Source organism: Bos indicus x Bos taurus, chromosome 28, assembly GCF_003369695.1.
Source record: "Bos indicus x Bos taurus breed Angus x Brahman F1 hybrid chromosome 28, Bos_hybrid_MaternalHap_v2.0, whole genome shotgun sequence".
Lineage (NCBI taxonomy): Eukaryota > Metazoa > Chordata > Mammalia > Artiodactyla > Bovidae > Bos > Bos indicus x Bos taurus.
The window spans coordinates 10,394,260-10,409,891 of record NC_040103.1 but is presented as its reverse complement, the minus strand read 5'-3'; the positions used below and the strand labels follow the sequence as shown (position 1 = coordinate 10,409,891).

Below are 15,632 nucleotides of genomic sequence, written 5' to 3'. Positions count from 1 at the left end.
CTGCAACTTTACTATATTCATTGATTAGCTCTAGTAATTTTCTGGTGGGGTGTTTAGGGTTTTCTATGTAGAGGATCATGTCATCTGTAAACACGGAGAGTTTTACTTCTTCTCTTCCAATCTGGATTCCTTTTTTCTTTCTTATTGCTGTGGCTAAAACTTCCAAAACTATTTTGAATAGTAGTGGTGAGAGTGGGCATCATTGTCTTGTTCCTGACTTTAGGGGAAATGCTTTCAATTATTCACCACTGAGGATAATGTTTGCTGTGGATTTATCATATATAACTTTTATTATGTTGAGGTATGTTCCTTCTATGCCTGCTTTCTGGAGGATTTTTATCATAAATGGATGTTCAGTTTTGTCAAAGGCTTTCTCTGCATCTATTGAGATAATCATATGGTTTTTATCTTTCAATTTGTTAATGTGGTGTATCACATTGATTAATTTGCAGATACTGAAGAATCCCTGACCTCTTATGGCCTCTCTCTATGCCTCTGTTAACACTGGGCTAAACTGACAACATAATGACAAAGCAAAATGATTCACTAACAGTTTTCAGTTCAAAATACCCCTATGAAATGTATACTCTTAGTACACCATCTTCCAAAGGAGCAACTCCTCACTCTTCAGGCTTATTGTCTTCCCAGAGAAAAGAAAATTTATCATCTTTTTTGAGAGTTTCAATAACACAGACACACAAAATAATAGCCCATAGCAGTCAGACAACTAGGGATACAAAGCTTCAACTAGCATTAATTTTAAGTTCATGTCTAGTAGTGTCAAATACATGGCATTTACAACTCTAAATAAGACTAGAGTATTGGGTGATGCTGTTTTATTTTCCCAGTGATCATCAACGGAACAAATCAGATGGACTCTTGGGGTTCACTGGGGTACCATCTCCCTTCTCCCAAGGCATCTCTCTTGAGTAATTTGTTGAGTTGGTAGAGATTGATATCCTTGGCTAGAGTGCCTTACTATTTTGCATATTTGACTATTCGCTAGCATACCTTGTGCGCTATCCCATGTAATATATTCATCTTCTTATTTAGTACTAATACAAACAATAAAAGCACATAGTTTTCAGTGTTTTTAAAGGTCCTCTGCAGAGCTGGACATGACTGAGCAACCATGCGTACATGCCAATCCCCAACTTGAGTGACAGAGAAAACAAAAATTTCCATTTCATGTGTGAGAATTTTATATTTATCCATGTGGTTCTTTCTTAAACAATGCAGCTAATTATTTTGAGGTGTATATATGTACATATATTTACTCTTGATGAATATATATCATTGACTAATTATATGTACATCATACTGGTTGGCAATTTTGTGAATGTGTATATGGCAACTCACTCCAGTACTCTTGCCTGGAAAATCCTATGGACGGAGGAGCCTGGTGGGCTGCAGTCCATGGGGCCGCTGAGTCAGATACGACTGAGCGACTTCACTTTACTTTTCACTTTCATGCATTGGAGAAGGAAATGGCAACCCATTTCCATTCCAACCATTCTTGCCTGGAGAATCTCAGGGACGGGGGAGCCTGGTGGGCTGCCGCCTATGAGGTCGCACAGAGTTGGACATGACTGAAGTGACTTAGCATGTCTATTAAGCATGCCTTATTATTTTGATGCTTTGATATCTTTGGCCTTACTGATCTTTGATTGCTCCTCCCAGAGCTAGTCAGTTCCTAGAGATACAAAATTACTTGCCTGTAAGCACATCTTTCACAGACAAACCAGTCAATCCAGAGTCCTTGTCCTCCAATCATCTCCTTTACCTGAACCCCAGTCCACCTTCCCTCATCACCAAGGACCAGGCACCAGACAACTAGGAACAGTCCCTACACCCCAGAGCCCACTGAAATTATTCAAACCATCCAATTCTAAACCTTCTTACCCTACGATGCCTGCTCCTTCCCACAGAAACCATAAGAAAGGTTCCTGTTCACATTCTCCCCTTCCTCCCTCTGCCTCATGACTTACCCTTCTGCCTCCAGGGAACTGTGAATAAAATCTTCTTCCTCCATGACAGTCATTTCCATGTCTATATATCTTACCACACCTGATTACAAGTCCTAGGTATCCTTAAATCTGTGTGGGTGTGTGTTTAGTCAGTAAACAATATTATCAAATCTATCAAATTCCAGGTATAAACCTTCAAAAGATCTAAAAAATATCAACCTATTCAATGAATGAACATTATATTCAAACATTTTCTAGAACATAAAATGGATTATAGTCATACCTTGGACATCTTTGACTTGGTGTCCATAATAAGGAAAGACATATTGTTGATTTCATTCTGCACCACAAAGTTCTGCTCCTCCCTTTTGAAATTCTGAGACGTTCCAAAGGAGGTTTCAATTAAAATCACAGAGATAAGAAGTTCAAATAATTAGAGATTACACAGGACCCCAAAGTTTCTACCAAGATAAGTAGTAATTTAATATATAAGATATAAAGAAAGGAAACAAATAGCTGTTGAATATCCAGTGAGGGTGCCTGGCTGGGAACAACAATTCTGGGAACTACGATAGAAATATGAATGCTTTAAAGATGGGAAAACTAAGATTTAGGAAATTTAAGTAACCAAGTCACACAGCTACCAGGGGATAAAATGAACACTCGAACTCCAACTACTTGATGAAAAGCATATGTACTGCTTTTGGAATAAACACAGGTTTACTAAGGGCATGCACAACTATAACACAACTTTCTGTCAGATATTTTAACTACTTTTTCATGTACCCTAACATTATTTTATTCACTTTAAATTTAGGAACATAAAAACACCAGGAAAGTCAAGTGTTTAAGCACTGGTAGTAGTTAAAGCAAATATAGAATAAAAGCAGAAACCACAGAGTTTTAAAAGAGAGGCTAACAATATAACTGTATGTCCTTCTTTTTTAAAGAAGCATAACCTGAACAAAACAGCTTCATAGTAAGCATCTACATATATTAATAATTAATAAGCAATTAACGATTTCTATTGAGGACAGAGAATAGACTAAGCCTCAATTTTCATCCAGCTCATATTAATATTCTAATTTTACTATTAATCTTATGGATACTTATATAGTTTCACCTTTAAAAATCTGAGTTAAAATATATATGGGGAAACAAACAATGAGACTTTATTTTGGGGGGCTCCAAAATCACTGCAGGTTGACTGCAGCCATGAAATTAAAAGACGCTTGTTCCTTGGGAAAAAAAAATTTTTTGACCAACCTAGACAGCATATTAAAAAGCAGAGACATTACTTTGCTAACAAAGGTCCATCTAGTCCAAGCTATGGTTTTTCCAGTAGTCATGTATGGATGTGAAAGTTGGACTATAAAGAAAAGCTGAGCACTGAAGAATTGATGCTTCTGACCTGTGGTGTTGGAGAAGACTCTTGAGAGTCCCTTGGACTGCAAGGAGATCCAACCAGTCCATCCTAAAGGAGATCAGTCCTGGGTGTTCAATGGAAGGACTGATGCTGAAGCTGAAACTCCAATACTTTGGCCACCTGATGCAAAGAACTGACTCAATGGAAAAGACCCTGATGCCAGGAAAGATTGAAGGAAGGAGGAGAAGGGGACGGCAGAGGATGAGATGGCTGGATGGCACCACTGACTCTATGGACATGAGTTTGAGTAAGCTCTGGGAGTTGGTGATGGACAGGGAAGCCTGGTGTGCTGCAGTCCATCGGGTCACAGTCAGACACGACTGAGTGACTGAACTGAACATGTTTGTGTTTTAAATATATTCATGAAATTCAAAAGCACATACTCAGATTTTTATTATTCTTAAAAGTATCATTGGGCATTCATCTAAAAACCTACTGATTATGATAAATCAGTTATGATAACTCAGGGCAATTAAAAATCATTGTGACTGAGGATAAGTTACAATAGTCAACAGAAGGCTTACACTGCCTCAAACTCCCCAGAGAAACCTTGTCTCTCTCCTCACCAGTTTAATGATATTTATGAGACAAGCTTGAGAAACTGTAATAGGTATTAACTAAGGGGATTGGGAAATTGATTAAATTTTTAAGTCCTTAACATATATGAAACAGTAAGCATTGTGAATATTTTTCTACTTACATGGGATTTTGACCAGTAGATAAACACCTCAGCAACCATGCGGAAAAGATCTTCTGCTTCTTGGTTAGGCTCTTTCAGCCATTTTGCCCTGGAGCATATAATAAAGTGGTGCCTCAGTTACTTCTTAAAGTTAATTAAAAAAAAAAAAATCACCTCTCAAAGTTTGAAACCAAGTAAACTGAGGGCAATCGTGCTTGCTCACAGAGCTCAAAAATTGTTCAGTGTACAGTTGTAACCTTTAAACTAATTTAAACATTATAACTGACAAACTACTAGCTTTCACATATGAGAGGTAGACTGCTCCAGAATGGGATCTCCCACTGTAATTTTTGCTTGGCGAAATTCACTTATCTACAAACATCTGGTAATGTCATCCTCATGCAAAATCTCATTGCTAAGTAGTGAATGAAGCAATTCCACTGGGACATATGAACCCAGTAAAGTTATGACTGAATTAGAGACATTAAATCACTTTTGAACATTCTACTTCAGGGGTCCCCAATCCATGGACTGTTAGCAGTCCATGGCCTGTTAGGAACAAGGCTGCAAAGAAGGAGGTGAGCTGCAGGCAAGCGAGCAAAGATTCATCTGTATTTACAGCTGTTCCCCATCACTCTCTTTATCGCCTGAGCTCTGCCTCCTGTCACAGCATGAGTGGCATTAGACTCTACTGTAAACTGCACACACGAGAGATCTATGTGTTTTCTCCTTTTGTGTTGTTGTTGTTTAGTCACTCAGTTGTGTCTGACTCTTTTGCGACCCCATGGACTGTAGCCCACCAGGATCCTCTGTCCATGGGATCTCCCAGGCAAGAATACTAAAGTGAATCGCCATTTCCTTTTCTAGGGGATCTTCCTGACTCATGGATCACATCCATGTCTCCTGCATTAGCAGGCAGATTCTTCACCATGGGAAGTACCCCTTATTTGCAGAAAAACAAACTCAAGGCTCCCAGTAATTATGCCTCATGGTGAGTTTCATAATTATTTCACTATATATCACAAAGCAATAATAATAGAAATAAATGTAATGTGCTTGAATCATCCCAAAACCATCACCCTCAACCCAACCCCAGGTCCATGGAAAAATTATTTGCTATGAAAGCAGTCCCTGGTGCCAAAAAGGTTGGGGACCGCTGGTCTACCTGTTATAGTCCACAAATCTAATCAGGAGTGGATAGAAGGCATAGAGATCTCTGGCCAGTGTGGTGAACTCATCTAGGATGAGAAGTTCGGCTTCAGACATATCTCCCCTGGCCTCAGATTTCAGATGGTCCTCTTCTGATACCACCATTGCTGCCTTTTTCTTGAGCTTCTCCATTAATGGCAAGAAATGAGTTTTCAAGAGCTGAGGTTTCACTTTATTTATAATAGGCTGGGAAAACACTGTTTGAAGAAAGACATTAATATGCTGTTCTGCATAAACATTCATTAAATGAGGATTAGATGGTCATTACAATTGTAGCATGATTAAGCCTCCCTCTCCTCCAGCACATGGCTTCCTTCAGAATTCAGCCCATCCCTCGGCCCCTTTTCTAGTCCCAAACCTAATTACATAGCTGCTGCTCAAAAATGATTACTGAATTGAATCTGATGTGCTTCCTTGTTTTCAAAAAAGAAATTGGTAGCTAAATGAGAATTAAAAAAAAAGACATTCATTCACTTTGGAAATCAATTACTTTCCCACAAAGAAGAAAAGTCCCCCAGTGGAAAAAGTCCCCTGGGCCCTCTTTTTTTTTTTTTAAAGAAGAGATACACATTGAATAATCCTGAGACCACATGCCTACTACAACATAACCACTATGCCATGACACTTTAACTGTCTTCATCTTTGTTCCAAAGGAAGAGTTAGATTACATATAATATTGCCTTTTTATTTAATAATAGTTGAAGCTGTTAACAACAGTTGTAAGCTTGATTGGGCCATTTTTTAAATTTAATTTTTATCTTATATTGGAGTATAGTTGATTTACAATGTTGTATTACTTTCAGGTGTGCAGCAAAGTGATTCAGCTATACATATACATATATCCATTCTTTATCAGACTCCTTTCCTATATAGGTTATTACAGAATACTGTAGAGTTCCCTCTGCTATATAGTAGGTACTTATTGACTGTCTATTTTATATATAGTAGTGTGTACATGTTAATCCCAAACTCCTAATTTATTCCTCCCCCCCCCAACCCCGGCAACCTTTCCCATTTGGTAACCATAAGTTTATTTTTTAAGCCTTTTTTAAAATGAATTTTTTTCCTGTAAGTGTAATATAGATGCATTGGGGAAATGTATAAAAGAGAGATGTTAAAAATGAACCAAAATCACCCTATCCAAATTAATAAGACATTGGTGTATTTGGGGGGGGGTGGAATTCTGCCAATAAACAACTTCATATGTATACTTTCAAACTCAAGTTTTTAAAACTCTTTTAATCCTCCATGATATTCTGAATATTCTCTAAGTCATAAAATATTGAAATCTTAACATTTAAAGAAAGCATAATACTCTGGAATATGGATATACACAACCTGTTTAACCATTCTCTAGTGCCTGGTCACTCAGATTGCTTCCAATTATTCAATATAAATAGTGCAATCCTCCCTGACTCCTGCAAAGATAGATTACTAAAAGTGGGTGAGTTCAAAATCCAGTTTTATTTTTGTCTCTGTCTACAGAATCATTAATTTTGATTGCTGTGTTTTAATTAATCTTAGCAAGATCTTCACGAGATTGGTCAAATTAAGAAAATGTTTACTCACTTAAATGTACTAACTATATGGAAAGTTACACAATGTCTGATTAAATCTAGTTTTTGGGTTTTTTTTAAGAACAGCAAACAGCATGAAAGAAATAATCAAGAATATTTTTTGAGTACAGAAGCAAATATTAATCAAGACTGAGAGAGGAAGATTCTAGTCTTCTGTACTTTGAACCTTTCTGAAAACAAAACGTAAATGGCACATTGCTTCTCAGTCTTACCTGCTAACCTCTTCATCCAGGCTCCCTCATCAATACCCAAGTTATTATATATGATTTTCAGGATATTGCCCAGCAGCGTGTTCATGTGCTCTGAGTTCAGAGCTGTACAGCACATCTCAGCCCTTCCCGGATTATTCTCAGGCCCATGCTCCCACCAACGAGACATGTAACTACAAAGCATGGGCAGGACAACTTCCATCACATGTGGCATCTGTGTGTAGCGAATCCCGGACTCAGCCAAGTCCACAATTTCTTCCATGAGCTTCTCCAAAGACGGTATATTTGGACAAACATCTTCCACATTAGCAGGCAAATTAAGAGCTAGAGAAACACACATACAAATGACACGTGTTCGGTCAAAGAAGTGACCTGCCAGCCACGTGGCCACTGTTAATAACAGACATCAGCAACCATTTCATGCTGAGCTTCAAAATTCAGCCAGACCTGGCATGTCTTCAGCTGGATCCCACTCCCTCTTCTCATGGTAGCTATTTCAAACTTTCTTTGCCCCCAAGTCCCAACTCCACCACCTGAAGATCAGCAAATGACCACCCCTTGTACTTCAGAGCAAACAGGAGTATCAGATGTCTCTCCCTCCAACTGCCTGCTCTCATGTGGCCAGGATTTGTGCATCTGGTTTCACATTCACCTCTATTCCCCTTTTCAGAGGAAGGAGTTCTGAGGTTCACTGTTCCACCTGTGACCTGATGTCAAGCCTACACTCCAGCAGATGCCTTGCTCAGGATTGCATCTTCAGCTCCTTCTCCACTGTCTCCTCCCTAGCAGCCTATACATTTGCTTAAGTCTCTCCCAGACTGTTCACTTTTCAGATGCTCTCCTAGCCACAGATGTGAATGCTCTGCTTTCTACCACTAAACAATTTTATTTTTTTAATCCTTATCTAAAGTAAAACTTCACATCACTGACCAAAATTCCCTTTTCCTAAAATCCCCCTTTTCTTAACTTCAATGCATTCAGTCTTTCTTGACTCTTTTCTAAATTTTGCCAGTCTCTTTTTACTAAATCTTTTCACCTTGCTGAACTTCTATATGTGGGTTTTCTTTAGAGATTTGTGTTGAACTCACTTCTCTTAGCTTGTATGTTTGCCTAGGCAATTCTGGCCATTCCTTTGAGATTCTGATCAGGCAAATTAACTCTCAATCCCATATTTCCTAAAGCTTTGTGTGAGTATGTGCTTCATAAGGAATGTGTCAAAAAGCCACTGCAAAAGGGTCTAAATTAAACTTGACCTTTCCTCTCCAATCTAGCTCTTCAGCCTGTACTAGTAGTATCTCGGTGAGGACAAGGTTGTCTGGCGAGTCACCCAGGCTAGAAACCTGGGAGAAATTCTAGGCTGGGAGGCTCCTTCATCTCCTATAGGAAATGCTTGTATCTTGAGGATTTCTCATAACCTCTGCACTACAAACTTCATCCAAGGGACCTTATCCAATCAGATCTCTTCTGAATTACCACAATCATTTTCTAATTGGTGACACACACTACTCCATCTCTCTTACTTCTATCATGATGTTTTGCTGCAATGCAAATCTACTCATGTTACTCCACTTTTCAAAGCCAGTGAAAGGGTCCTATTGCACTGGTACAGTCCCCATTCCTTACCTGACCTGGAAAGCCTGCCTCAACTCTTCTTGGTTTTCCAATACTTACCTCATCTTTTCTCTTTCTTCCCTGAAAGCTATCACCACCTCAAAGTACTTGAAGTTTCCCCTAAGTACCAGTGTTGCAGTGTCCCTAATTTCAAGGCTCATATTGTACCAACTTTGCTAAGTCTTCCCAGGTGCTCTTAGCTCAAACTGCTTTTTCACATCCCCAGTGTTCTTTATTGTGAATTCTATCACATATATTCATCAGTTTCTCTCCCTTGATGCATCTAGAACCTCCCAGAGGAAAAGAACCAAATCATATTCATCTTTGTATCCTGTCTCCTCCACCTACCAACAATCATATGTTGAATGGCTTGAGTAAAAAGTGAATGAAGGAGAATCACTAAATGCAGTTCCTTTGCTTTGTTATGAAAATGATGTATTATAAGAAATAAGCAGGTAAATTATTGGCTCTGTGTATTTGCTTATCTGTAATGAAATAGCAATCTGTTTCATGCTTGATTCATTGCAAAAATATTAAAGGATCAAAAATCCTTAATAAGACAACAAGACATGCTTACACAGATAATAATACAAATTCAATTGTGTTTTACTGTTTACAAATATATTATGCAACTATCTCGAAAAATATCACTAAGTTATAGTCAATATATTTTCCTTTAGCTTCCTCTCTGTGATATGAAATTAGAATCACAAACTAGGTAAAGTAAATGATAATTATTCAGCTTTTAAAAAGCATTCTTACTTGAAAAATTCACTATAAAATTAGTGTAACCAGTAACTCCCATACAAACATGAATTACACAAAATGATCTCATTAACTAAATGATCTCATTAATTAAATGCATATGTCTCATTAACAGAGATGTATGCATTTGTGAACAGCAAATATTCTTCTCCAAGTTTGGGGAACTCAACATCTACTTCTGTTTAATTGACTATGCCAAAGCCTTTGACTGTGTGGATCACAACAAACTGTGGAAAATTCTGAAAGATGGGAATACCAGACCACATGACCTGCCTCTTGAGAAATCTGTATGCAGGTCAGGAAGCAACAGTTAGAACTGGACATGGAACAACAGACTGGTTCAAAACAGGGAAAGGAATACGTCAAGGCTGTATATTGTCACCCTGCTTATTTAACTTATATGCAGAGTACATCATGAGAAACAGGCTGGATGAGGCACAAGCTGGAATCAAGATTGCTGGGAGAAATATCAATAACCTCAGATCTGCAGATGACACTACCCTTATGGCAGAAAGTGAAGAAGAACTAAAGGGCCTCTTCATGAAAGTGAAAGAGGAGAGGGAAAAAGTTGACTTAAAACTCAACATTCAGAAAACTAAGATCATGGCATCTGGTCCCATCACTTCGTGGCAAATAGATGGGGAAACAGTGGACACAGTGACCAACTTTATTTGGGGGGGGCATCAAAATCACTGCAGGTGGTGACTGCAGCCATGAAATTAAAAGATGCTTGTTTCTTGGAAGGAAAGTTATGACCAACCTAGACAGCATATTAAAAAGCACAGACATTACCAACAAAGGTCTGTCTACTCAAAGCTATGGTTTTTTCCAGTAGTCATGTATGGATGTGAGAGTTGGACTATAAAGAAAGCTGAGTGCCAAAGAACTGATGCTTTTGAACCATGGTATTGGAGAAGACTCTTGAGAGTCCCTTGGACTGCAAGAAGATCCAACCAGTCCATCCTAAAGGAAATCAGTCCTGAACATTCATTGGAAGGACTGATGCTGAAGCTGAAACTCCAACAATTTGGCCACCTGATATGAAGAACTGACTCATTTGAAAAGACCCTGGTGCTGGGAAAGATTGAAGGTAGGAGGAGAAGGTGATGACACAGGATGAGATGGTTGGCTGGCATCACCGACTCAATGGACATGAGTTTGAGTAAGCTCTGGGAGTTGGTGATGGACAGGCAGGCCTGGTGTGCTGTAGTCCATGGGGTCCCAAAGAGTCCAACATGACTGAGTGACTGAAGTGACTGATTGCAAGGCTTTTGGAAAACAACTAATATACAATATAGTTTATCAGACTTAGAGGACAATACTGTTAGAAAAAAATCACATGAAATAAAACTGTCCCAATAAGATGGATCTAGCAAGTGAACTGAGAAAAAAGCAAAGTATGAATCCATGCTGCTGCTGCTGCTGCTGTCATCTCAGTCATGTCCGACTCTGCGCGACCCCATAGATGGCAGCCCACTTGGCTCCTCCATCCCGGGGATTCTCCAGGCAAGACCACTGGAGTGGGTTGCCATTTCCTTCTCCAATGCATGCATGCATGCTAACCCGATTCAGTCGTGTCCGACTCTGTACCACCCCATGGACAGCAGCCCACCAGGCTCCTCTGTCCACAGGATTCCCCAGGCAAGAATACTGGAGTGGGTTGCCATTTCCTTGTCCAGTGAATACATAATCATAACAAATAAGAATATTGTACATGTGCTGACTACCTATAAGAGATAACTGAATTAGAGTGACCTATTTTTTCCATACTGCTGATTATTCTGTCTTATTATTAAGAGGGTTAACTTGTCTGTGGTTCATTAATTTAAAAGAAATGAATTTTCTTTCAGAAAAACAATGGAGATAGTATACAACACTCCAAAAACTTCCAAATAATAAGACTTAAGAACAAATAGCATTGGAGATAATAAATTAAAATAGCCCATTAAAAAATTATGGTTGTAAAATACTATAAATGTCATTCAGTTTTAGCTTCAAATATCAAGTACCACACATGCTTCTGTGCTACCTGCTCTCTCTCTCGAAGACTTTGTATTGTAGATGGAGTAAATATTGTGCTTGTCCAGGTGAGTTTCCAAAAATGCTACAGGAAAGGCACCAGCAAAAGCAGCCAGACATTCTCCCAATGCAGAACGTTGCCTGTAAATGGAAACTTTACATTTTTAAAGCCTTCTAAGTGAATAACTGAAGAAGTTATATTAAAATTGGCAAAGTCAACCTAAAAGAAAGACAATCATAGAGCTACTGATAAAAACTACCCCTCAGATCCAACCTCTATATTGTAAATTATCATCTGCTTTCCATAGCAAGTTCCCTATCATTTTTTTTTAAAATCTGAATCACCTGTCAGCTTAAGAGAAGTTAAAAACAGTACAGCCAAAAATATCAACAACAACAAACACACTTATAAATGCCTCCACGAGTTTGGACATTTCATTTGGTTTCCTTTTCTTTCTTTTTTAACACAGTGTTCTAAGGAACAATTCTTGCCATATGAATAGATGGATTTTGATAAAAAATTAAAAAAAAATAAAGTACTAATACTAACACACATATAACTTTCTGAAAGTTTGCCATATATAATTAATTTCAGGGTTATATAAATAATGTCAGGTTATTAGTTATGAAATAGTAAGATACACTAGATGCTAAAGACTATAGATAACACTTAAAACTGATTTATTCATTTTCAAGAGAAGGTGGTGCCTTGGGAATCAAACTGTGATCAATTTATTTAAGAATTCTCCTGCCACTGATATATTTAAATTCTCTCTCTCCCTCAGTTTTCTACTTAATCCAAGGCTTTACTGGCACCTTAAATGTTTATTAAATATAGAATAATATGAGAGTTCAGCAAATTATGAACTCTTTAAATGACTTGGTATATATATTTAATTTAAAAGTCAATAAAATGGATTGAGTTAACAAGATAACATAATTCTCTTGGGTAGTTTTAAATTTCTTATTAAAAAATAATAAATAATGCTTGATTATTTAATATTTTAATTAAAACAACTAGATAGGTACTCTGCTAGGAGAAAATATCCCTTCACAGAAAGAAACTGAATAAGGTAAACTTCAGTTTACACATTGAATAACATTGCATTACTAAAAATAAGACATCAAGCAATTACAAAGAGCACAGGCTTTTATTCATACAGATCCAAGACCTGATCTTACTCCTAATGCTGCGTCACTCATTGTAGGAAAATTACTTACACTTTTCAAGTTTTTCTTTCCTTACCTAAAAATGAGGACAGAATTGCAAAATATCTAGTACACAATATGGGTTCAATAAATGTTTTAAAATAATGAGACATACTTTAAGAAGTTAATAGCCTAAAATGTTTCATGTATGACCCCAAGGTAGGTAACCAATTTCCTGACATCTGATTCAAAGCGTGAAAGCAGTAGTTGTTCAGCTGTGTCTGACTCTTTGCGATCCCATCCATGGACTGTAGCCCACCAGGCTCCTCTGTCCATGGGATTCTCCAGGCAAGAATAAAGGAGTGGGTGGCCATTCCCTTCTCCAGGGATCTTCCCAACCCAGGGATTGAAGACTGGTCTTCCGCACTGCAGGCAGACTTTTTACCATCTGAGCCACCAGGATATTGAGCTAGTCCTTTTATTTCATTAATAATTCTTCTGAATTACTTAATGATTCACTTTAAAATACCAATTCAAATAGTAATTCTCAGATTAATTTGATCATTTGTGTTGTTTTCTGGAAATAGCAACATTTCTTTTAAATGATTTGTATAAAAATAACATTTTTATAACATTACATTTTTTAGTATACCATCATTTTTTCAAAATACCTTTTATTCACCTTCAAATTTTTATTTTTATATTCGCCCAGAATCACTCTACAATTGTGAAGTTAACTGAATAAAATGCACATATACCTTTTTTTTAGACTCTAAGAGAATGGTCCAAATTTTATCAAGAAAAATATCCAGGCAAGAACAGCAAAAAACAATAACGGTAAGTGCTGAGGTATAAGAGAATAACTGCTGAGGCATAAGAGAATTTTGACTACCAGGTATTAAAATAAATTACAAAATACTAATAATTTAGGCTAAACAGTACTGCTCTTATCATTCAAAAAATCAAATAATAGAACAGAATTCTAGAAATGTATATTCTAGAACACATTCTATAAATATAACCTATCATATTTAGTGTATGATTGAGTTTATTTTAAATCATTGAATAAAAGGAACATTTAATAAATCATTATGTTAGACATGATGGATGATTTAAAAATTGAATTTAAATTCTACATAACAAACGCCAAACAGAAACATGAAATTCAGATGCATTTCTAGTAAATTCTCTTCTTAGCCCTGAGATAATCATTTCAGAAGAGGGCAACAGAGGATTAGATGGTTAGACACCATCACCAACTCAATGGACATGAACTTGAGCAAACTCCGGGAGGTAGAGAAGGACAGAGAAACCCTGGGCTGCAGTCCGTGGGGTCGCAAAGAGACACAACTTAGCAACCAAAGAACAACAAACAATTTCGGATATTCTCTGCCTTCCTCAAGCTTCTCACGCTTGTTTTTTCAACCATGATTTGGCTAAAGACTCCAGTCATATTTCAATGAGACAACAAAAGTTATTAGACACACACCTGTTTCCTATTGAGTAAAGTTTTGAGTCCAAAGAACCATGTTTTAAAAAATACATTCCTGACGACCCCATGTTATTCTCTGAATTGTGTGCTCCTCACACACAATAACTTGCCACTATAACATTTATCAGTTTATTTGTTATGTTTCTTCCACTTGACATAAGCTCTTTGAGAGCAGGGATCTATCTGTTTACTGTTATATCCCAGAATCTGACATTTAATAAATATTTACTGAATGAACAAAAGAATTAAAAAGTAAATCTAGACAAATGAAAACATGAAAAACCTAGGAGAACAAATATTTCAATTTCTAGTTGTTAAGGTACAGTATAAACTTTTTAAAATCATGAAAATAAGAGGAAGACACATATGACGTAACTGGTAGATTTGATTATATAAAAGTTCAAAACTTTCATGGCATAAAAACTATCTGTACATTATGTCTTATATATAAGCACTATAAATGGATAAAAATGTGAAAAATCATAAAAACAGGAGAAATGACAGACAAGAGGTTAATAATTAATAAATAGAAAGGTTATTACTGATGAGTAAGACAATAAACTAATAGAAAAATGGACAAAAATTAGAAAAGGTAATTTATCAAACAAATAAAAATGGCAAAGTAAACATAACAAAGTAGCCCATATCGAGTAATCAGAGAAATGCACCTGAAAATAAAAATGATATCCCATTTTAACTATTAAATTTATAAATAGTAAAAAAGAATAATCAGAAATGAGAAACATGTGAGGAAGTAAGAATCCTCTTGCAAACTTTATAGTATAAAATGAATCAGTTTTTTAAAAGATAGTAAAATGTGTATCATAAACCTTTAATATGTACATACTTTTTAACCCAGATCTCCAAATTCTGATAAAGGAAAGAAAATAAATACACACAGAAAATTATGAACATAGATTTAGCATTATTTATGATAATGAAAAGAGAAAAGAAGCTATATGTCAAAAATGAAGGAACATTTCAATATATTATGATACTTCCTTAGGATAAAATATATTTTATAGCCACAAAAAATTATTTAAAAAAAGATTAACTTAAAATGCAGATAAAACTTCAAAAATATTTAGACAAAAAGCAATTATTTTTTTCCATTGATCTACTTTCCTATATACTGGTAATTGCAACTTTACCATTTTAAAAAAGTTTTAATATTTGGTAGGCCACATGCATACCCATTTATTATTTTATTTTTCTCTCTCAAAATTGTATATGCTAGTCTCATGCATTTATTCTTCCTAATGAACTTCTGAATTATTTTTTCAAGTTCAGTAAAAAAGCAAATATCTACTTGAAATTGTATTATAATTAAGATTAATTTGAAGAGAATTTACATCTACTCAATATTCCTCTCTCAGAATACCTTTGATTTATTTACTTCATTTATTGGTCTTTTATTAGCATATCTTTTTATTTATTTTAACTGGTAAAAAAAAAGTCTTCTTTTTCTTCTCTCTTCCATAGAAACTTTTTTACTAAAGTTACCAGTGATCCCTTTGTTTCAGTTCAGT

At 36.4% G+C, this 15,632-nt stretch overlaps 1 protein-coding gene across 1 annotated transcript in view; it reads right to left on the bottom strand.

Annotated features, from left to right (window-relative positions):
* Positions 1-15,632, bottom strand: part of RYR2 (ryanodine receptor 2) — an 830,352-nt gene that overhangs the window by 140,309 nt on the left and 674,411 nt on the right. The window contains exons 67-71 of the mRNA XM_027531123.1: positions 11,473-11,603; positions 7,071-7,391; positions 5,238-5,478; positions 4,094-4,181; positions 2,251-2,343 (exon numbers count right to left, since the gene is read on the bottom strand). Coding sequence (XP_027386924.1) covers positions 2,251-2,343; positions 4,094-4,181; positions 5,238-5,478; positions 7,071-7,391; positions 11,473-11,603 — 874 coding nt within the window. The remainder of the gene's footprint in view (positions 1-2,250; positions 2,344-4,093; positions 4,182-5,237; positions 5,479-7,070; positions 7,392-11,472; positions 11,604-15,632) is intronic.